This window comes from Anarrhichthys ocellatus, unplaced genomic scaffold (genome assembly GCF_004355925.1).
Source record: "Anarrhichthys ocellatus isolate YVR2014 unplaced genomic scaffold, GSC_Weel_1.0 scaffold550, whole genome shotgun sequence".
NCBI lineage: Eukaryota > Metazoa > Chordata > Actinopteri > Perciformes > Anarhichadidae > Anarrhichthys > Anarrhichthys ocellatus.
In genome coordinates, this window is record NW_022280524.1 from 1 (window position 1) to 21,749 (window position 21,749).

The following is a 21,749-nucleotide window of genomic DNA, read 5'->3' on the forward strand; positions in this document are numbered from 1 at the left end:
ACACACACACACACACACACACACACACACACACACACACACACACATCCTACACTACTCTACAATGAAGACAAGATAATCCTTTGAAGGTGACAATGAAAGATGGCCAGTTACAGAGCAAACACTGGGACTATGATTGATCATGAGAGCCAACAGAAAGTGAAACTGGATGATAAATCTGTTCACACAAATGTGCATTTGTGGATGCTGGTGTGGGTGGGTGGTTTTGCGTGTATATGTGACCGTGTGTGTGTGTGTGTGTGTGTGTGTGTGTGCAGGAAACTTGCCAAACTAGAGCCCTGCTCAGACCCGCTATCCTGTATCAAGGTGTCTCCAGATTGTAAAGTGTAAATCCGTTCACACCTGACATCAGAACGTGTCTCCAGCTACTGGTTTGGATCACTTGGTTGCTCTCTTCTCATGTTCCCTGTAAGCTAGCTGCTAACTGTTGGGATCTGTTCAGTGTGTTGGGTGATCTGATCACAAGTGGACAGCTCTAAGCACGTCAGTGCCCAGCGAGACTTGTACTCTACGGAATGAATGTGTTCAGTATTTTTTATTTTTTATTTCTAGTTGACCAGACTCATCGTTGGTGCTTGTTCTTGTCCAGTCTGCCTCTCTGTCCCTCCTAACACTTCAGACTACTCCACCGGTCCCAGTCACCCCACTCCCAGTGTCATTCTCTTGTTTCTTCTTTAGTTTGTCACCTTTTTTATTTTCCCTGCCTCTTGTGTCCTGTGTTTGTTTGACTTCCTGTCTTTGAGGTTTTCCCTCCTTTGTCTTTGGATCACCTGTGTTGTATTAGTCTCGTCAGCCGTGCTCTGTTCCCTTGTGGTTTTTTGTGTTTTTTTGTGTTTTTTTGCAGTACGCCCTTAATTTCTTGTGTAATTAATGACCGTATCAAATAATAGCAACAAGACTTCCTCGTAAAACCAGTTCTGAAAAAAGAAAACTTCTAGGCCTAATTCTACTTTCTTCCTCCTTACATTATCTGTCTATTCATGCAGCTGGTGCACCTTGGTTTAACTGCAAGCTTTCACAAGACTTGTTTTCCATCTTCAAGCTCTCTGCCTGTCCCCAGCCTGCCCTTACACCCTCAGTACATGTAGCTCAGTTCATCACTTTGAGAAGAGTGCCTGAACCTCTAAATGCATTCCAGACGTGGTACTTTGTGTCCCGCCCACTCGTCTCTCTCTCTCTCCCTACCTGCCTCCCTTTTAACCTTTGTTTCATGCGTGAGGGTCACTTGATGTTTACCTTTACATCCCCCCTGAACACGTTCCCTCCCACAAAAGTGACTACTTTGTTGTGAACAAATGTTCTCTCTGTGCTGGTACTCACAAGGTTCACTGGAGGGGTTGAAGTTAACAGAGGCAGAGAGGATTCTAGTTACTGTCCAGAAGTTGTGAAAATGTCCCTCTCTGAATTGATTAAGAACAGGTACGTGTTGGACTATGAGGAGTTATTTGTGGTTTATTAGGGTAGAGGGGGATGGCAATGTCTGTCTTTGGGTTGGTCCATCACTTTGGTCCAGACTGAAATATCTTAACCACGATTTAAAGGATCGCCAAGAAATCTGGTAGACACATTCAAGCATGGTCTACTTTATCACCTTTATTCAAGCCCTGTAAAGAAAAGAGTCAAGTATTACATGCATTATGAAACAAGGGTTGAATATCCTGTCAACAATTTGATTTGGCTGCAAAATATTAGCTCAGATATAGATTTTTAAGACCTCCTGTTCCTAGCGCATTTTAAAAAGAATTGATATCTTTGTAGAAGACTCAGATATGTTAATTATGCTTTTATCAGTGAACTTTGTGGGACAATCACGTCTAAAAAAGCCCTAATTACAAAAATGCAGAGGTGCACGACCAAGCGCCGCAACAATTTGGGGAGCCTACGTGCTTGATGTGTAAGGTGTGATTCTTTTTTTTTTTTACATTTTATTTTCTACCAAATCATATTGTTTCCTTTTGACCCACTAGCAACGAATTTAAGGCGTGGCGGTTTAGATTATCTGTCTCAATATAAATATAATTATATATATATAATTTTAAAAATAGATTATATATATACATCAAAGAAGTTACCTTCAAATGTTGTAGGTCAAAGGTTGAAACTTGAGCCAATAGAACCAGATAATAAACACAACAACAACCAATTACCATGGAGGTCTTTTTGTACACGGGGAGCCAGAAATAATCCTAACCGCCCTGATGCTCCATGACGTCATATATGGAAGCTTTAAACTTTTCTAAACTCATGCATACTTCTGTATCACAGGAGAGATTTGGAGGTAAGATGAAGCCCCTCAGACATAGAGGGAAAGCCATTTGATTATGTTGACAGATTTAATTTTCTGTTCTAAATCATATTTTCTTACAAACATACATACTTGTATTTGAACAGAACTACAACCAAAGCAAGATATTTAAAAAAGAAAACAAAATCCTAGGAATATTTCTAATTTGATCTCAATCATTAAAAAATAAGGTCATAATACTGATTTAATTTAGCATCCTTCAGCAGTTTTAGGCACTGCGAACTGACTACCTCTAAAGACCCAGAGCACTGTGTGTGTGTGTGTGTGTGTGTCTGTGTGTGTGTTTCCTGGTTGGTGAAACAGTTGTATTGGGGTCTGCTTACAGACAACGGCCTTTTTTCTTTCTTTCTTCCTCATCAAAGGACTGACGATGTCTGAAATGTGACATATACCTGTTATATCCTTTGGTCTCCGCGTGGCCTCCTGCCACACCATCACATGATCTGAGGCGTGTACGTTTCTCAGTGTGTGTACAATTAGAAATGTTCACAGCATGTTTTTAGAGTAGAGTTCAGTAAAAGGATTGTACTTAATAAATAATATGTACTGTAAAAATAAACTGTAGGATTTGCTAATCGTGTGTGTGCGTGTGTCCTCCGCATGGAGAGTCTATGCTGGTCTATCAGTGTTTACGAGGGGAGCATTTGGATGTAAATTACCTTGAGGAGACGTTAACAGCTCTAGAGAACGAGTGTGTCCTTTATTTCCTTTTTTATTGTCTTTTAGATGTTTGGTTGCTCCTGGGCTCATGAAAGTGGGGAATCCTTGTAAAAGTTCTGTGGCGTGACCGTCGTGACCTCCTCACCCTTTCCTGTATTCAAAACCCTGTTCAGCCGTACTTACATTTTAAACCACAGAGCAAGAATGCTCACATGGTGCCACTGTGGAACTTTTACATAAAAGTATCTGTTAGAGCTTAACTGCTTTACTTTAAACCTGCAAAGCACTACTCCCCCCACATCTGCTAGAGGCTTTTCACAGAATTATTTTACATTATTCTGTGCATATAACCTTTTAACCTTTTACAATTTGAGTAAGAAACTTAGGCTGCATCAACACTTATACGTTTCTGTACAACAATCTCAGCCCACATCGTTGCGTTTTAACATCGTTTTTGAAATGATTTCTCTCCATACTAGCACTCCTGAAATTGAATATCACATGATTATTCACGTACACTGGGCATAACCCTAACCCTAACCCTAACCCGGTGTAAACAGGAAGTAGATTGGTTGCTTAGTTACAAAAAATGAAAGAAATAATAAAAAATAGAGCTTGATACTTAAGATCTTCCTCTATATACAACACACAGACACATTAAATGTACTTTAAAATGAACACTTACAACTAAAAGTTTTACCAGATGATAGGTCAATAAATGTGGTCAACACATGTCTCTCCCTCGTTGTTGTTGTCTGTTTTCACACTCTCGCTCTGCTGGTTGCTGAAGTCCCAGCAGAGCGAGATGCTGGAGAGCATTTATGTTTTTGTTTGTTTACAGACTTTCTGTGGACTTCACAATAGTTGTGCAGAACAAAATAAGCATTAATAAGAAAAGGAAAGTCCTTGGTTTTGTGTCCATCGTCCTCCTCAAAGCAGCAAACCCGGACTTCAGACGTCCGCTCCGTAGGGCTGATAACGCTGCTGGACACGCGGTTCGCTAATCGCTCCAATAACAGCTGCTTCCTCCTCATGTCAGCAGTAGTACAATTATAAAATGCAGAATTCAACTGCACAACAGCTGCTAGTATAGACAACAAGGTCAGCAATGCCCTGTAGTCCGTTATCCATGTTAAATGAACCACTGGTAGAAGCAGGTCTTTAGATAAGGTAGCTGACACACTGTAAATGACTGCAGTGCTTATTCTGTTTTTCAGACATTCTGCACTTAATGACGGCCTGTGACGAATCCTTAAGTGGGAGTGTAAAGGTACAAGTCAGGCATCAACACAATCGATGGTTCTCACACGCGAAGGTTCTCATAAAAATAGAAGTAGGAAGATGTGTATTATTCTACCTGGATTAAATACCTAATCACACTCAAAGGACCTGTGACATCACTCGTTGTGTTAGTTATTTATTTGGTTGTTATATCGTCACTGCGCCCATCAGCTGTAATTCTAAAATCAGTACAGCCAATTGACACCAATATGGTGTTTAGGAAACATCTTCAGGAATGCCACCAGGAGAATCACATCACTCTAGAGGACTATACATCAACCGTGACATCACACAGCAAATGTGTTGATGATAATGATCATAAAGACAATAAAAGCATTCCCCAACCACAAAGTGTGGATGAATGGAGAAGTGAGGGCACTACCAAGAGCTGGCTTCAAGGAGGCACATCAAGAGAGATCTCAACACCAACAGAACCAAAGACATGTGGCAGACGATCGACAATACCACGGGTCACAAAAGCAGGAGTGCTCCAACTGTATGTGAGGCCACGTTGCCATATGAGCTTAACACCTTTTATTATCTCCTCAACAAAGAGTCAGCCGTCACGTCTGCATGAGGACTCCAGATGGACCACTGTCAGTATCCACAGCAAGTGTAAGAAACACCTGAGGAGTGTGAATGTGAGCGAAGATAACATCCCTGGTCGTGTACTAAGAACATGTGCCAACCGGTTAACTGATGTCACTGACATTTCCAACACATCGCTGTCACAGGAGAGTGTTCCTGTGACTGTCACAGCCACCATCGTTCCTGTGCCTAAATAGTCTGCAGTGTCCAGTCTAAATGACTCCCGCCCTGTGGCACTCACCCCCATTCTGATGAAGTGCTTTGAGAAACTGGTTCTCCAGCACTAGAAAGCATCCTGACTGGAAAGGTTACAAACTGGCGTGGAATGTTCACGGCCCAGAAAAAGGAGGGCTCTACAGCGGGTGATTAAAAGCACCCAAAACATCATTGGTTCCCATCTACTGAGCATCAGTGATATTTCTTTCTTGTGTACCATAAAGGGACCACGTCTTGCATTTAGGCAATTTCCACACTACTCCGTTTCCATTTGAAAACACGTATGTTTAGGGTGGACGGAGATGGTATTAGTGTGGATGTAGCTTTAGTTGTGCCCCCCTGTGTTGTAAAATTACAATAAACAAACCTTGAACAGTGAATTACTAACTAATTACAGAGGATTATATTAGTATATTGATTATCAATTCAAGGTAAAATATAGTGAGAGTTACGCATGTTACAGTAAAGTGCCAATAACTTTACACTGAGTATTCATTAAGTAGAAGTAACTGGCTACCACTGCACCACTGTGTGTGTGTGTGTGTGTGTGTGTGTGTGTGTGTGTGTGTGTGTGTATGTGTGTGTGCGCGTTATCGCTGACTCCTGGCTGACCTCCTTGCTAAGTCATTAGTGTCACCCTCACATTGACCTTAAATTGTAACTCCCCTGCTATTCTAAGTATTCCCTGAACCTTATTGGGAATAGCTGTTATTGGAAGTACAGACTCACTCAGAAGAATGGACGGCCTGCCTCCACAGTCCCTGACAGAGTTCAGAGCTGTGCTGAACTTTTGAACTTGGTAAAGTATGTTTGAGGGCAATAGGCAGCCAGGAAAATCTGCACACTGTAATCCCTGTGGACTTTGACAGCAGTGAAACGGAGAGGATTTCCCCGTCCGCAACCAAAACAATTGTTCTTGTTCCACTGAGCTCTCAGGACAATGTAGTGGTGGTCCGTCAGGGCCTGCAAGGCCTTCTCTGCTGGCCTAAACAGAATCACAAAGCTATATATGTTTAAAAAAGAAAAAAAAAAAAGAAAAAAAAGAAAATCTATTTTATAATTTAATAATTTTTAAATACACTACATGTATTATAATTTATATAAATATTTCCCCATTATCTTATGTTCTCATTGCACAGCTCCTGTCTTCCTCAGTTGCTCTGCTTCGAGCAGCTTGTTTTAAGTAGAGCTTTTATCCAATCAGATCTCACCTCTGTGTCTCTAGGTAAGAACAGAGGCAGAGGCCTGCAGACTCACAAGTGCATCCATGTGCAGTTTAAGTGAATGGGGACGATATTGTTGATTGTCATAGTGTTCAACCAATCAGACCTTTAGTTTGACATGTTGGGTGTATTCTTTGACGTGTCAGAGCCTGCTAGCTGGCCTACAAGTACGTCAGCATTAACGTGCAGCTCAGTTTTAACGTGCAGCTCTGCAGTGAGGTGCAGCGTGCGCTGTGATTGGTCAGTGGGCGAGCACGTGACTATTGTGAACTGAAACTTAACTTGCCAGCAGAGCTTAGTTGGAGGAGTAAGAGTTCGAATTGAAAGATATGGAAGAAATGATAACATCTTTAGGGTTTGCGCCGGCCGGCGGGCGCCCCGGCGGGGGCGGGATCCCGGCCCCGCTGCGAACCTGCCGCAGCAGACCGGCGAAATACAGCTGGGGAGGCTCGACTGTCATCACTGGCGTCCATGAATGGAGAAGGACTTCTTACTGGAACTAAAACGATGTACGTGGATTAAACTCTTTAAGTTTCAGTAAGTGACAAACTGCGTTTGTTTTTTTACATAGTACTGTTCATTTGTCTATCGTGTCGTTTTTATGAATAATATTTGAATGGCTCTCGTGTGGTGGAATGCGTGGATCCGCTGCAGGTTTGCTGGATTGATGCATCATAATGAGGTTATTAGGAGGTGATTCACCTGTAGTAGGACAGCACTGAAGGCCCAGGTATACAATGCACGGCCCGCCACTGGGACAATGTGGCTTAAACATGTCAGCCTACTCTGTACAAACCATGACAGCGCCATCAAAATAGACAGAATAATCTCATGTAAGGGTTTTCCTTAGCTTTTCCTTATCATGTACCAAGACGATATACCACAATGGAAAAAGATATTCTGTTCTTTTCAATGTTCACATTCTAATTATTAGAACTCTTGTGTTTTGGCATATCACATAGATTTACATGCACTTTCTCTCTAATGAGATACTTTTATTTGCATAACTTTATTGCACAAAATGCATTTTATATAGATTCACCATTTTGATGTGTGTTAGCAAGTATGGTGTGTTTTGTCTCCTCTCCAGGGTCTGTCATTATCAACAAGTCCTGGGACCCCCACTGGACTCCTTTCCCCTCCCATTGACACTACACATTACATTAACGTCTTCCCATCTGTTTATATGCATTACATTAACACATCTTTGGGACTGACTGTGGCTAAGTGGTAGAGCGGATAGAGCGGGTCCAGAAGACCGATGGTTTGATCTCTGACTAGTTCATGTCCTGAGGGCCGTGCCTACGGTGTGTGAATGAGTGTGAATGTTAGATAGTCCTGATGGGCAGGTGGCACCTTGCATGGTAGTCCCTGTCATCAGTGTATGAATGGGTGAATGATGACATGTAGTGTAAAAGTGCTTTGAGTGGTCAGACTAGAAAGGCGCTACACAAGTACGTTCCATTTACCATTCATCATTTATATCACTGGACTCGTTTTCACATTGTGAGAATTTGTACATTCCTTGGACAATTTCTGCACTAAACTGCCACTTATAAAAGCTGCACAGCTCTTTCTTTTGAATACAGATACTGTACATACTGAGTAGATACTGAGTATTTATTTTCATATTTTCAAAATGATTTTCTTCTGTACAGCTTTAATTTTAATTCAGATGTATTGTACATCCTTTATAGTATTTTTTATATTTGATTGTAATTTTGTATTATATATTTATGTTCCTTGATGTTTGTTTATTTTTAATTTAACTTTCTCTTATTATGTTTATGTTATGTACTAATACACCAAAGCAAATTCCTTGTACGTGAAAACCTACCTGGCAATAAACCACATTGTGACTCTGATCGCACGAAGGGGAAAAAATTCAAACAGCATTTAAAGAGTGATGAAACAGTGAGGGCTGAAATGCAGATGAGCATTTGCATTGGAGCATTTGTCGTACCACACAGCCTTCATCAGCCTCCTCGTTGGATGCTTGTATTTATCAGATGCTTATTTAAGTAATTTCTACAATAACTGTTTAATTCAAGTGCTACTTATGTTATGGTAGGGTAGGGTCATTGAATCTAGTGCATGTCCTTTCCATCCTGTGAAATATGGCGTTTCTCAAGGCGATATAGATAAAGGCACTTCTACAAAGATTCAGTTGAAGGAAGCAGTGTACTGCTGCTCATCTAACAGGACCAAGAACACACGCCCTTGTTATCTGTGTTCACAGTTCACATACCTGTAGTGACACCTGACTTATGGGTCTTTTATAGAGTGTACTAACTTTTATTGCTGGCTGTTGGCTGGCTGAATACCAACTCATGACATCAGAGCTAGTGATTGTTGCACTATATTTCTGCGATAAGAGGATAAATGAGAACATGTTTTTGAATGACAGAAGCGGGTAGTTGTGATCTCTCAGCAGCAGCTTGCTGACACCAACCAGCTGCCATGGTTTAAAGGACCATACCAAGATTTGAGTTCATTAATTCCATTATGTGATGATGGATGGATCACTGAACAGGCACAAGCCCAGGGGCCAGAAGTGTCAGGGGCCCCCCTGGCCTTCACCTACAAATTGTCACTCAAAGAGACACATACAACCAGGAAAAGACTCAAAATGTGCAAATGTGTCACATTGCAAATGTGACATACAAAGATTTACAAAATACAAGGGCTGGCTTAAAGAGCACTGCATTTAAAGGCCCACTCCACCATCGGTTTGCTCATTATGGGGACACAACACATCCCATTTAAGTAGCTGTAAAATGTCCTCTGTGGTTCATGAGACACTTCCTCATCTGAAAGATGATGATGTCATCAGATTGAGAGTCACTTAAGATTGGAGAGGACAAATGTCGAACAGAAAGCCTGAATTACAAACCGGAGGTGTGGAGTTTGGAACACGTGGGCGGAAGAGTAATGGAAAGATGCTGTTGGTTGCATTATGGGAAATATAGGATCCAGTGTTTTTAAAGATTGACCCATTGAACAAAATGAAAAGCAACACACAAGCGCTTACACAAACATGTGGATCGGTTTGTCCTTTAGTTGCCTAGTTTCTTCAGTTTCCTATTTTGGCTGGGACTATTAAGAGAAGTGTGTTCATACTTGAGATGGCACTTTTTGACACGTTTTCATTTCCCTGATCTCTTTCTGTCTCCTATTTAAAACAGGAGGATGATGGAGTTTGCTCTGTAGCTGTCAGATGTTTTACGTTCAGCTGTGAACAGGAGGTCAGCTGTAGCAGCTAACTGTTAGCTGTGGTTATACTGATGAGTGCAGAGATGTTTTACGTTATTTTGTAGCAGCTTGGTCTCATTTGCACATTATTTTACACATGTTAACGCAGACTGGATATGGCACTCTGATGCAGCACTTCTCAGGATGCAAATGTATCAATATAACTGTCCTGCTCTCTAGAAGCTGTAAAAATCACACTTTATACATTTAAAGATAAATGTGACAGAATTTCCAACGTTCCTGCTTTAACCACAATTTGGGATCAATGTAAACCCATTTACTGGCTGGAAGGTGTTTTGTTAAAAGTTTATTTATATTTGAATCATAATTCCATTATTTCTACGTAATTGCTCCAAGTATTTTGTTTGCTCTTTTGATGTCAGAATCAAAAACGAAAAATGAGGAAGAACCCAATTTCAAAAACAAGGTCCAATTTTGGTTTCTGCAAATCATTTTTGGCCATTTTTCCCTTTAAATTGAACAATGACTAAAGGCAGACAGGCGACACAGAAGTCAAAGTAAATATATCATAATAAAAGCCATGATGCTTATAATGGTAATTCCATAAAAGTGCAATCTCGGAACCCGATAACAACGATACATACTGTATAATATAATAGATTAAAATATCATTTAATAGAAATAAATCAGAGATGGAGCATCTATGTTAACGTCATGCAAGCGTTGTGCATAACTGTAGCGTTGACCGTACCAGTTTCCTGTTTGATGCCGTATCATGACAATGGCACATCCTTCACAAAGAGACACAGGTGTAGTGTGTGTGAAGGCGTTGTCGTACACGTCCATGAGAATGTCAGACAAGCCCAATAGTCTGAGAGTAGGATGGGACAGCGTGTTTGTTAGGGTTACCATGTTCCTGGGGACTTGATTACAGACCTGTTAGCAGAGATAAATCAACCTTAACCTTCCTGTAAACAGCACACGGTAGCTAGTCCCCTCAAACGGCTGGTTTGCTCTTGTTGTGCATGCGCAGACTTCACTGTTGTGTGTTTTGTTCCTGTTCTGTTGTTTATGAGTTCTTGTTCGTCATAGTATGAAAATAATTTTTTTTAAATTTTTTAATTTGATTAATTGAATGCATTCATAACAGTTGAAGACTTTGTCAGTATAAAAACGTTGTAACAAAAGCTCTAGAAATGAAGATATGCTTTGTTATTTACTAATTGACTTGAAGTAGCTTAATGTTCCCTGATAAGACTTTTTGGTTGTAGTGAACATCAACAGCATCACTTTAAATAGAACATATAAACATTACATAGAATAAATAGTGGGTTAAACAAGGGACCAAAGCTCTTCTGCAGATTGAAATGGACACAGATGCCAGTGGGGAGTACTGCAGGGTTTGCTTCTCTCCTCGTGGGTTTGTCATCCACACTGACGCTCCATCCCTCGGCCGACCTCTAGGTGGGGTTGTCTTCGAGTTCGACTCAACAGAGAACCTCAATCTGGCCTTGTTATGATATGGTACGTCTTGACTTTAAATTCAAATGGCTAACTGGAGTTAAAGCAGCAGTGTGTGTACTACTGGCAGCTACTCATTATAGGGATGCAGTGGTGTGTGCAGAGGAAGATATGCTGATTCAACACATATACAGATGCCTGTAATGTCTGTATGGTACAATTAATGTCATAAAACAATGAATGTTGAGAGCTAAGTCTGATCTTTCTTAAAGCACTGTAGGTTGTCAGAGTAATGAGATGCAGATTCATAAAGAAATGACTAAAACCCTGATCATGACAAATAGTTTTTTCATGTTGAGAAACTTTTCCTCAAAATTCAGTGCAAAGTTACCGAAGTCACTGTCAAAACAGCTGAGTTACTAATAACAAACTGCCCAATATTTAACACAAAACATAAACGCATTTAGTTGATTGTTCTGTGAAGGATCCATGTCTCTTTCTACATCTCAGACTGACTCCATACTCAGACACTTCATGTTGCTTTTGAAACCCTCTGAAGGTCTTTTGATCCGTCTGGTCTCCTTTGGTAATACATGTATATCCTCAACATTGTACTGCACAATCATGTTGTACACATCTATCACATGTATAAATAATGATATGACTGTGAATACAAATGAATCTCAGATATGGATCAAAATCATACATAACAATAGTGAACAAGACCACGTCAGCATACACTAGCAGAACCAACATTGTAGCCAACACAGGTCAAATCAACCCAAGTTTGGTCTGTGACCCATTTCCTTATAGCATTGTGATTACTGGAACAGCTTTGCACCATATTAAAGGAGAACATGCCATGTTGGTAAACATAAATAATAAGTGAAGGTACTGTTGCTGTGCCAGTTGTGTGCAAATTGTGCGTATTGGACAGGTCTGAGTGTAAAGACAAAAAAACAACAACAAAGACTATCAGAACAAAGTCACTGCTCTTCAATAAGATCTATTTCGTGTTGAACAACATATTCTGTGACTGTATACTATGTTGTTTGACACGTATGTGGCATAGAATACTGGTCATTTACACAATGGCTATTTTCTATCACCTTTTATGGCATACTATATATTTTTGAAAGAATTTTGTTTGCATGTTTTTAGGGTGATGACGGCAGATATTCAAAACTTCATTGGAAAACCTTGATCTTTCCTTGAATGTAAAAATAAATGTGATATTGGGTACAGCCAGCACAGAGACCATGCTGTGCCCTTAACGAGGTGGCTGTGTTGTTGAAATGCCGTACTGTTGCTTTCAAACCACAGCAATGTAATGCTAATGTCAGACTTTCAGTCAAAGTAGCCGATGTTCATCTCATCTATTTTAAATCATCCTCTTGAATCTATTCCCTAGTTTGCTACACATATGGGAGAAAGAGGAAGCTTTTGAGAGACAAAGAGGGAGACTAAGACTAAGACTAAGACTAAGACGGTGTGACCAACTATTTTTCCCGAACTTTATGAATAAAGACTTATTGTAACAAATCTTGAATTAGTGTGACTGTGATCCCTTTGGACACAGGAAGACCTGGATGGACACATCCTGACAATGCCGGTTACATGATAAGCTACAGTCAATTGTAAATGATCCTCTTACATTTCAGGCATTTTACCACTAACAGCAGTAGGTACACCTTGATCAGAGTAGTGTTGGTGTAATAAGCACCGCTCTCCCAGGGTGCTGAACTCTTTCTGACCTACTGAACTTGTCAACGGTCACTCAATTATGAATAATCACAGTGAGCCACCAACAGCCATGCTAACGACCCCGTTAGCATCTCTTATTGGGCACTCATCTGACTCCACAGCAGGGGCCGAGGGGCCAGCAGACGCTGTGCAAACGCAGTTTGAGGACTTAACACTCCCATTGACTTACATTGACTTCTCCAGCACAGACTCTATAAGCCGATTGATTCTAAACGAGCTTGGTCATCAGGCCAAATAACTGCCATTGAAGTTAAAGTGCACCCTCACAGTAGCTGGTTAAGCACATAATGCTATTACAACATAATGATAGCATTAAGACAAGGGACTTTCATTTGATAAGATTATTTCCTTCTTCTGCTGACCATTTGTTGGATTTTAAGGTCCTTATCAGAGTGCAAACAGCCCCCTGTAAATTTGACATATGAAGGAGAAAGTGTCAGGGAAAGCTTTTCTTCTGTGACAATTATTTAAAAGATCATCCGCTGTAGGGAATGCAGAGAGATTAAATAAGTGTCGTCAGAGAAGCCCGATAGTCTGAGAGTAGGATGGGATACGGTGTTTAACGTAAAAAAAAGGAAGTCAAACCATGATGTGTTACAAACATTACCAGGTAGTTTTGCTGCGTTTCTGTTTTGTTTCAATTTACAACGTCAACCACATGACCGGCAGAAAATAAGTTTCCCTCGAAACCTTTGTGAGAATGCAGTTTAGTTGTATGGGAACGTAATTTGGTAGGAGACAGGGTTGCACATGGATATTTAAAATCTTGAAAACAAACAGACCTTGTGAGGCGGACCAGATTTTCTTCTCCTTTCATGGTGGTTGTCCTTGCTTCCTCCAGCCTCCACCCTCCACCTCTCCCAGGCGCTGTTCATGGCAACAAAGTGGTTTGGTGTATAAAAGTGTTGCCTTCAATAACACTACTTCTGTAGCTATTACAATGATTTACTCTGGACCATGTTCAGGCCTGAGGATCTAATTGAAAGCAAGCTAGTTTCAAACCTCTTTCAACGCTGTGTTGTAAATTCACTACAATGGTCACAAATTTAGATGAAAATGGCCTTGGCTGTGCAAAGTTTTGTCTCCACTGGGTGATGGAAAACAATGGAGGGAAGCAGACGCTCTTTAGAATGAGGAGAGGAGGCAAAGTTCAGAGAAGTTCATTCACATCGCTCTAGGGCTGGACTAGCGGGGATAGGATGGCCGGACATAAAGGTGTCAGCTACAATTTACTATTACAATTTGGCCATTAAGCTGAAACTCTTATCAACGGTGACTTACAATAAGTACAACAGTTCAGCATTTGTGGATCCAATAATCACAAGTCGCACAGTAATAAACAAGGGCCAGGGACAACAGCACAATGCTAAGAAGTGGCCATGGAGTGGAGGGAGGCTGGGTGTAAATCAGAAGAGCACCAGAAAGAGAAACAACTTGTGAAAGAGGCCAAAGCACATCTGCCAGTAAAGCTGCCATTAGCCTGCAGAAACACTGGCTCTCATATAACAAGCTGGGTGAAGACTTTTGAAAAGTGTTACACTTTAGAACATTCACTGTCGATGCGTGCCTTTGCATGTACTTCTGGATAACCAGGTTGCATGGAGAAACCAGGTTACATTGCTCCGCAATGTTTCCACCATTTCATTACTGTTAAACATTACCAATAAATGGGGTCAGACCAGTTTGTGCATGATAGGTGAGGTTCTCTCCCATCACATGCAAGAGACTTTTAAGTGATAATCATGAGCCTGTTATGAAATTTGAAACCATACTAAAAGTTCTTTAAAAACAGCTCTAATTCCCTGGACAATGTTCAGGTCTTTTAACTTTTAACAGTCATTATCTTGTAATTAAATTTATGGGTTTTTGCTCACAGCATCCCAAACTATTGTACTTTGTTTTATCTTCATTATGTAAAATTATAGGTAAGTTTTCATTATGAACATGTTATTGTAACATGCGTGTTCTCATTTAAAATCAGAATTATATCAATGCTCTTCCATCCATCTCAGGAAAAGCCAGCTATTTGTGTCTGAAAATGAGTTTGTGTACTTGGTTGACAGTAAAAGGTATGGATCACGGCCCAGCTAACGGTCAATAAACTACACTTTTACAGGTTTAGGCTGAAGGATTTGCACCTCACTCAAAGACGGCGGCGAAGTTAATATAAACAGGGATTTATTAGTTGTTGTTTTTCAATTGTTAATATCTGCAACCACGAGCGGTCCTTGAGCATACAGTTATAAATGAGCACAAAAGATATTAGGCTGATGGAACCAGCAGTAAGCTGTGACACAGACAGACACAGAGATACACACACGCACTCACCCACAACCGAACACATGATCTCCTCACAGGCTTACACCAGGCTGAGATAACCAGCTTCAAAGAATGAAGAAATCCAGATTCATGTCAAATCATCAACATTCTAATCTGAATAACTCTGTTGTACACAAACAAAGAACTGGGCCCAGTTACTGTGAATATGTGTGTACATGCAGCAGGTCAGTAACTTGCGATATTGTGATATTTTGGAATAATAATAGCAATTTTGGGCTGTACTTATTGTTTCTTTGCATTTTTATTAACAAAATGAATCCCATACACTTCGTTCCACCTCGGAATCTTATCACCACCCAGATCATCTTATCCTCAGCGAATCTCTCTGCCACCTACACACCCAGTCTTCCAACATAGTGGTCTATTTAAGCACACACATCCACACTTGTTAACTGCTTTTCATTGACAAATTGCAACATAAGCATTCAACAGCAATCCATTGACTGTCTGCTGTCCTAAATGTGGGAATCTATTCTCTGACCCTGCACTAAACATGTACCCATGCTACTGGCCTACTTCCACGGTTCCACTGAAGGTCTATAGGGGTTCAGTGCCCTGAAACTTAACTGATCAGTATGAACTCTGTTTCACCCTCTATCTGCTCATCTGCCAGGGTCATCAGGTCTCTGCTTTGCTTTCCCTCCTTCTATGGATTCCAGATTTCTCTCCTATTTTTCTTTTCTCTGCACAACTTATTGATTCTGTAAGGATAATGGAATGTGCGTGTGTGTGTCAGGACCACCCACCCTATGTCTACAGAGTAAAATACATTAACTGCCATCAGCAAACTTTACCTTTTCAAATAACCATGAGAGCTGCTCTTTACCTCATACAGATCAACACGAGTACTGCAGTAAAGCTACTTATTCTTTTTACTTTAACTCAGATTTGTCCGAGTTAGATGAGACGATTGATATATCACATGTCTGTGTGTTACATTTGGAGCTGGAGTCAGAACGTAGTTAGCCTAGCTTAGCATAAAAACTGGGAGCAGGGCTAAACTAGACTGACTCTGTCCAAAGTGAAAAGATACTAAACACACCCTACCAACACCTATACAAATCAATAATCAGCATGTTGCACTTTGTTTGTTTCATCGATATACAGAAGAAGTGTAAATGATGTAAAATGTGTGATTTCAAAAGGAATTCTTGGTGAACAGGTAAAAAGAAACATATCTGGTTACCTGCGCTATAGCTGGAACAGAAGTGCTGGGTGAGAGGATACACGTTTGAGAAGAAATAGTTCCAGCATGTCTTGTTGACTTTTTTTTAAAGTACTCCACCTATGTAGCGCTGCCTGATATTGTTCTGACTCACAATGGACAGTTTGAAATAAAAATGATGCAACAGAACCAGATATCCTTTTTTTATTCCATGCATTCTTCTTCCTTGTCAACTCCTGGTGCCTAAATCACCCATAATGCCACCAGACCAGTCGGCTACATTCCGGCATGTTAGCAGTTAATGAAACTTTAGGGGAGGGGCAGGCTACAGAGATGTTCTAACTCTGCACCACAAGTGTTAATCAGTGACAGTCAGGCTAGCTCTCTCCCAGTCTTTATGCTAAGTTAGGCTAACCTTCCTCCAGCTCTGTACTTGATACGCGGACAATAGATTCATCTCCATATTTTCCGCTCACTCTCACATTGCAATTTAATTGGAATGAAATAAAACAAGATTCTCCGCATAACAGTTTTATTAAATAAAAAGCCCTTACAATATAACATAAGTCACTTAAATAAGTTGGGGTAAGATACAAAAGTTATATAAACAGACTCTACATATGTACATAATCCTATGGATACACCTCTGAGCTGATTAAAGTGTTCCATTTCTGTGTATAGTGCCTCTCGTTTAGTTTGTTCAAACAAACATAAATGTATACAGATCCAATGTATTAACATCATAATATAAACTGTAAAGTACGTTCTTAAGTCATCTACAATATGTACAATATATGCCATGTCGAAAAACCCACATTGACCAAGTCCAAAAAATCTGAATTACGAAGGTATTTTCTGTTCTTGAATAAATGCAGCCTTTGATCGGTTGCTTTAGAACTTTCTAAATTCCCAAAAACTCCCCATTGACTTCCTTTTACTGTAGTTCCCCCGTGGATTTGGAGGCAAAACATAGATGAGACCTTTGGGAAACCTCACTATTCAACTCTTCCCTGCTTTTAGGAAACACGACCCCTCATCATCATTTTCATTTTTATACATAGCTGGTAAACTTGGTTGGCAGATTGTCCACGGGATAGACAGTAGGTCCCGTTTTCATGGTGGGTAGCCCGTTTAAAAGGGTCCAGTGACACTTTGTGACCACCTCCACCAGGAAGATCTTCAGCAGAACCTTTGCAAACTCTTTCCCCACACACATCCTGGAGCCCCCTCCAAACGGGATGTACTGGAACCTGGAAGAGTCGGCCGAGGGTCTGGTCATGAAGCGCTCCGGCTGGAAGTCTTCCTTGTTGGGGAAGATCTCTGCCACATCATGGGTGTCACAGATGCTGTAGATGACGTTCCAGCCTTTGGGAATTTGGTAACCCTGAGTTGGTGAGGGGAAATGATCAGTAAGCAGATACAGCTTCAATCTGCCATTTACACAATCGCTTCACAGAGATCTTTGTTAACTTACATTGAGTTCAAAGGTCTTGAGGGCCACTCTGAAGCCTCCAGGAACAGGAGGGTTGATCCTCAGAGTCTCTTTAATGACACAGCCTGTGTATTTCAACTGCTCCAAGGCCTCAATGTTCAGACTGTGGAGTTCCATCCCCTGCTCCTCCTAAAGACAGAGACAAACTTGCATGTGAGGAGAAGCCGAGGACCAGCTCTACAGTAACTCAAAAAAACACTGGTCATCAGACCTGGCTCCTGATCAAGGTGCAACATGCCTTGCACTAATGAATGAGAAAGCGTCACTGTGGATTACCATCTCTATGGCAAGCATAGGGTATACTAACCCTACCGTTTCATTTGAATAAAGGAATTATATTACAGTAGAGTTGTATTCGCAGACACTTTTCCACCCAAATCGCTAAGATGCTTAAGCACAATCATAGTCCTCTCACTAGCTTTCTCCCCCAGAGGTTCACTCAGCATCTCATGGTTTCCACCAGCAGCTGGAGTGTGTTCCGTTGTGCTGGAGATAGCTCAGACATCATCACGTGAGTGACTATGACAACTGAGCAAACTTCATTTGTTGAAGTATGTTGAAGTTGTTTCATGCTCATGCCTAAACGTCCTCGACTGAATATTCAGAGCATTTGCAAACTTGTTAGTGCTGTTGGATGCAAGCCACCGGCTCAGCCATCACCATGTTGGGAGCCGTGCGGAGCAATAGATATGCTCTGAAGTTTGTGTTTAGCACCTTTAATACATTTCTTTCATGATATCATCAGTGAATGAGATGAAAAGTTACACCAGATAGTCTGTTTTGTCTAATGTTCATCGCAGCAGCCCCCATTAAAAGGCATTGGAACAAAAACGTATAGAACTTAAGTTGCACAGTGTAATTACCTTATCCATCAGTTCCTGCCTCAGTCTATCCACAACTTCAGGGTTCAGGCCCAGGAACATGACCAGGGAGGTGGCTGTGCTGGCTGTGGTTTCATGGCCCCCAAACAACAGCTCTGTAGCAGACTCCTTAATGGCCTGGAAACAGAAGTTTAGACACAATTAGTTCAGGCCCCAACTAAAACAGTGGCTTATAAGAAGGGTGGAGGAAGCTTTTGTTAGTTTATTCAGATGTGTAGTTTGACAATGTCAACGGGACATGATCGCGTCACTACCTGCATGCTGAGCGGTTCCCCGTTCTTCCTGCTGCTGTCTATGAGCTGCTGCAGAGCGTCTCTGTGTTTGGACTCCTTGTCCGACTCCTGCATCTTCTTCTTGATGTTCTGCTCTATCTTGGAGTGGATGAAGTTCCTTGCCTTCAGACCCTGGAGGAGAGGAAGGCAGGAGGAGGCAGTGAATGAACGGACGAGAGGTGGAAATAAGGGAGGGAAGGATGAATGGAGGGCAGAGAAACACAATGTAAGAGGATGAACTTTAACGACTGAAAAAAGGGTAGCGTAGCTGGAAGTGGATCATGAGTTTGTCTCTTACCCTGTACAGTCCGCTGAAGGGCACGTCGATGGGCAGAGAGAACAGATTCTTGATCATTTCCTCAAAAGCCTCCACCAGCTGCTGCTCGTCGGTCTTGATCTGCTCCGGCTCGAAGCCCAGCAGGATCCTCATGGCGATGCGGAACATCAGCCGCTTCATCTCCGGGTAGACCAGAACGCAGGAGTCCTTGGCCACCCACTCCTTTACCGCGGCCCGCACCTCCTCCTGGATGATGGGGATGTAGAGCTCCAGAGCCTCAGTGGAGAAAGCCCGCATGATGGCCTGGAGAAGGGCAGGGGCGTTAGATTTTTGGAAGCAGAAGCCCATGCGTATGGTATTATTTGACTGACAGTAGAATGTATTATGTTGCCTCAGTGCACTGCAAACAACCCCTTATCAAGTCATTGGTGTGTAATCCAGCCCTTAAAGTTTATTTCTCTTGGAGCAAAGGGGAACAATCTGCCGGAGCATTAACAAAAGTTCAAACCATATAATATGGTTTGAACTTTTGTTAATGCTAATCTATTCATTGCAAGTATTTATTTAAATCAGCTCCATCAACTCCAGTGCAGCTGCGTTTGGTTTGTATTTAGACACAGACATTACTTTGTGGACAACGCTGACTGTCACTATTTCAAAAATAATAAAGTTTTTAGGATTCAATGATCAGAAATGACCATACTTATTTGTTCAGTGATTAATCATCAGACACAGTATTGATAAGACTAGCCTATTCATTATTACATTAATAAAACAAAATAAAAAGATGTTAGTTGCTGTGCTTCCTATAATTCAGGATATATGCTCCTCCTTACTGATGTACTTAAAGTAGCCATGAAACTGCTTAAAAGGACAACGTGTCAATAACACGGTTATTTACAAAGCGAACGGTAGTTCCAGGCTGTACTGTGACACTGACGACGGTTTCAAATGAAATCACAACTCACCTTTTTCTTGGTCTTGTGCTGGGCTCCGTGCACGTTGGACAGCGTGTCCGAGCCCAAGATGGTGCGTACGGACGCGGGCCACTGCACGGACACGAGCCGGTGCTCCCCCAGCAGAATCTGCCGGACGTTGTCCGCTCCGGTAACGCGCACCGTGGGGTTGCCGAAGAGGTGCGTGCGGTAGATGTAACCGTACTTCTGCCGCTTCATGCGCAGAAACCTTCTCCTCTGCAAAGGTGGACACGAACCAACGCAACATGGTGAGCAAAGACAACACGGATCCAGCGCTGTGTATGCACGGACACATGCAGAAAAAAACGTTTGAATGAATTATTTATTTTAATTAAATAAAATATTTAAAATCAACCAATAGTACTGCGATGATAATTTCACAGATTATCTATTCATATTATTTTTTAAATCATAACTACTCCATTTACATAGAATCGTACATGCTGTTTGTTTTTGACAACAGATAACGCCATAAAAAAAAGTGAAAGATAAATTGGTCACATTTCCTCAAAGTGTCCCGGAGAAAATCCTCATCCACGTGTGAGACTACCAGTCAGTGAACGCGTTCTTGCGTTTACCTGGAGGATGAGCTGCAGCGTCTCTCCAATGAAAGGTAAGCCCATGGATCCGGGGGGCAGCGGCTTCGGGCAGCTCGGATCTCTGCCTCGGATCATGTAAACCTCCCACAGCTTGAGCGCCACCAGGAACAGCAGGATGGGCAGCACGATGGTGCACAGGAAGGTGGCCAGCAGCGTGTTCAGGGCCATGTTGCAGCGGCTTCGGCGGCGCCTTTTTTGCTGGAGAGTTCGCGGTGTGGTTCGGGTGAAGTCGTCCGTCGGTCACGGTGACTCCGGGCTGCTCGCCCGACGCTTTTATAGGCTGCCGTTACCTTCTCCTCCCTCAGATAAATTAGTTCACTCAAAGTTCATCTTTAATTGTGGGCTTGTCGCTCGGCCCCGCCTCCGGCCCGCACTGGCAGACTCGCCCTCGCCATTTGTTCCACGGGGGCTGCATCCTTAATCCCTACCTCCTGGTGCACGCAGACAATCCGCGGCGGGTTTCAACTGAGAGAGAGAGAGAAAGGTGACGATTCCCTCCGAGACAATGGAGCGCGTCCCGAGACGCCTTTGTTGGCAACACGGCGGCTAGTTTACACTCTCATTACCTTTGGCTTAAGCCCGCTTGTGGGATCAGTAATGATGCCTGCAGGGCGGCATTCAGGAGCACAACGCGTTCTAAGCAGCACCTTGTTTTAGCCGCTTCAGCAAATGGGAAAAGAAGAATGTCTTAATCCTTCTCCCCATTGCTCTCACTGCTACATCCAACTGAGACTTTTCCATTTAGTTTAGCTCACTTTATACACACACACACGCACACACGCACACGCACACACACACGCACACACACGCACGCGCGCGCGCGCACGCACGCACACACTTTGAATGATTTGATGAGTGTGCACTGCACAGATTTCACCGCGTGGCTGTCATCATTCATACCGCCCCGGTTGCCTTCACGATGTATCAGTATAAAAATAGGACGATTTCACGATGAAGTGCTGAATAAATCTCTCTCTCTCTCTCTCTCTCTCTCTCTCTCTCTCTCTCTCTCTC

The 21,749-nt window shown here is 42.0% G+C and overlaps 1 protein-coding gene across 1 annotated transcript; it reads right to left on the reverse strand.

The window, feature by feature from the left end:
• Positions 1-15,830: 15,830 nt before the first annotated feature.
• Positions 15,831-21,509, reverse strand: LOC116401596 (cytochrome P450 26A1-like). Its single transcript, XM_031880075.1, has 7 exons — positions 20,715-21,509; positions 20,128-20,352; positions 19,181-19,462; positions 18,865-19,014; positions 18,593-18,727; positions 17,712-17,858; positions 15,831-17,621 (listed from the first exon to the last, which is right to left on the reverse strand). Exons 1-7 carry the CDS (start codon positions 20,901-20,903, stop codon positions 17,289-17,291), a joined length of 1,461 nt encoding a protein of 486 aa, XP_031735935.1. The 5' UTR covers positions 20,904-21,509; the 3' UTR covers positions 15,831-17,288.
• Positions 21,510-21,749: the final 240 nt, after the last annotated feature.

What these genes read in the sequence shown, in the direction of transcription:
- LOC116401596 (XM_031880075.1), bottom strand. Translation starts at nt 20,903, where the DNA reads ATGGCCCTGAACACGCTGCTGGCCACCTTCCTGTGCACCATCGTGCTG. An exon ending in CGCTGCAGCTCATCCTCCAG is followed by an intron (nt 20,353 to 20,714) that starts GTAAACGCAAGA and finishes CCACCTTTGCAG; the next exon opens with AGGAGAAGGTTTCTGCGCAT. An exon ending in GGCAGGAACTGATGGATAAG is followed by an intron (nt 17,859 to 18,592) that starts GTAATTACACTG and finishes CTCTGTCTTTAG; the next exon opens with GAGGAGCAGGGGATGGAACT.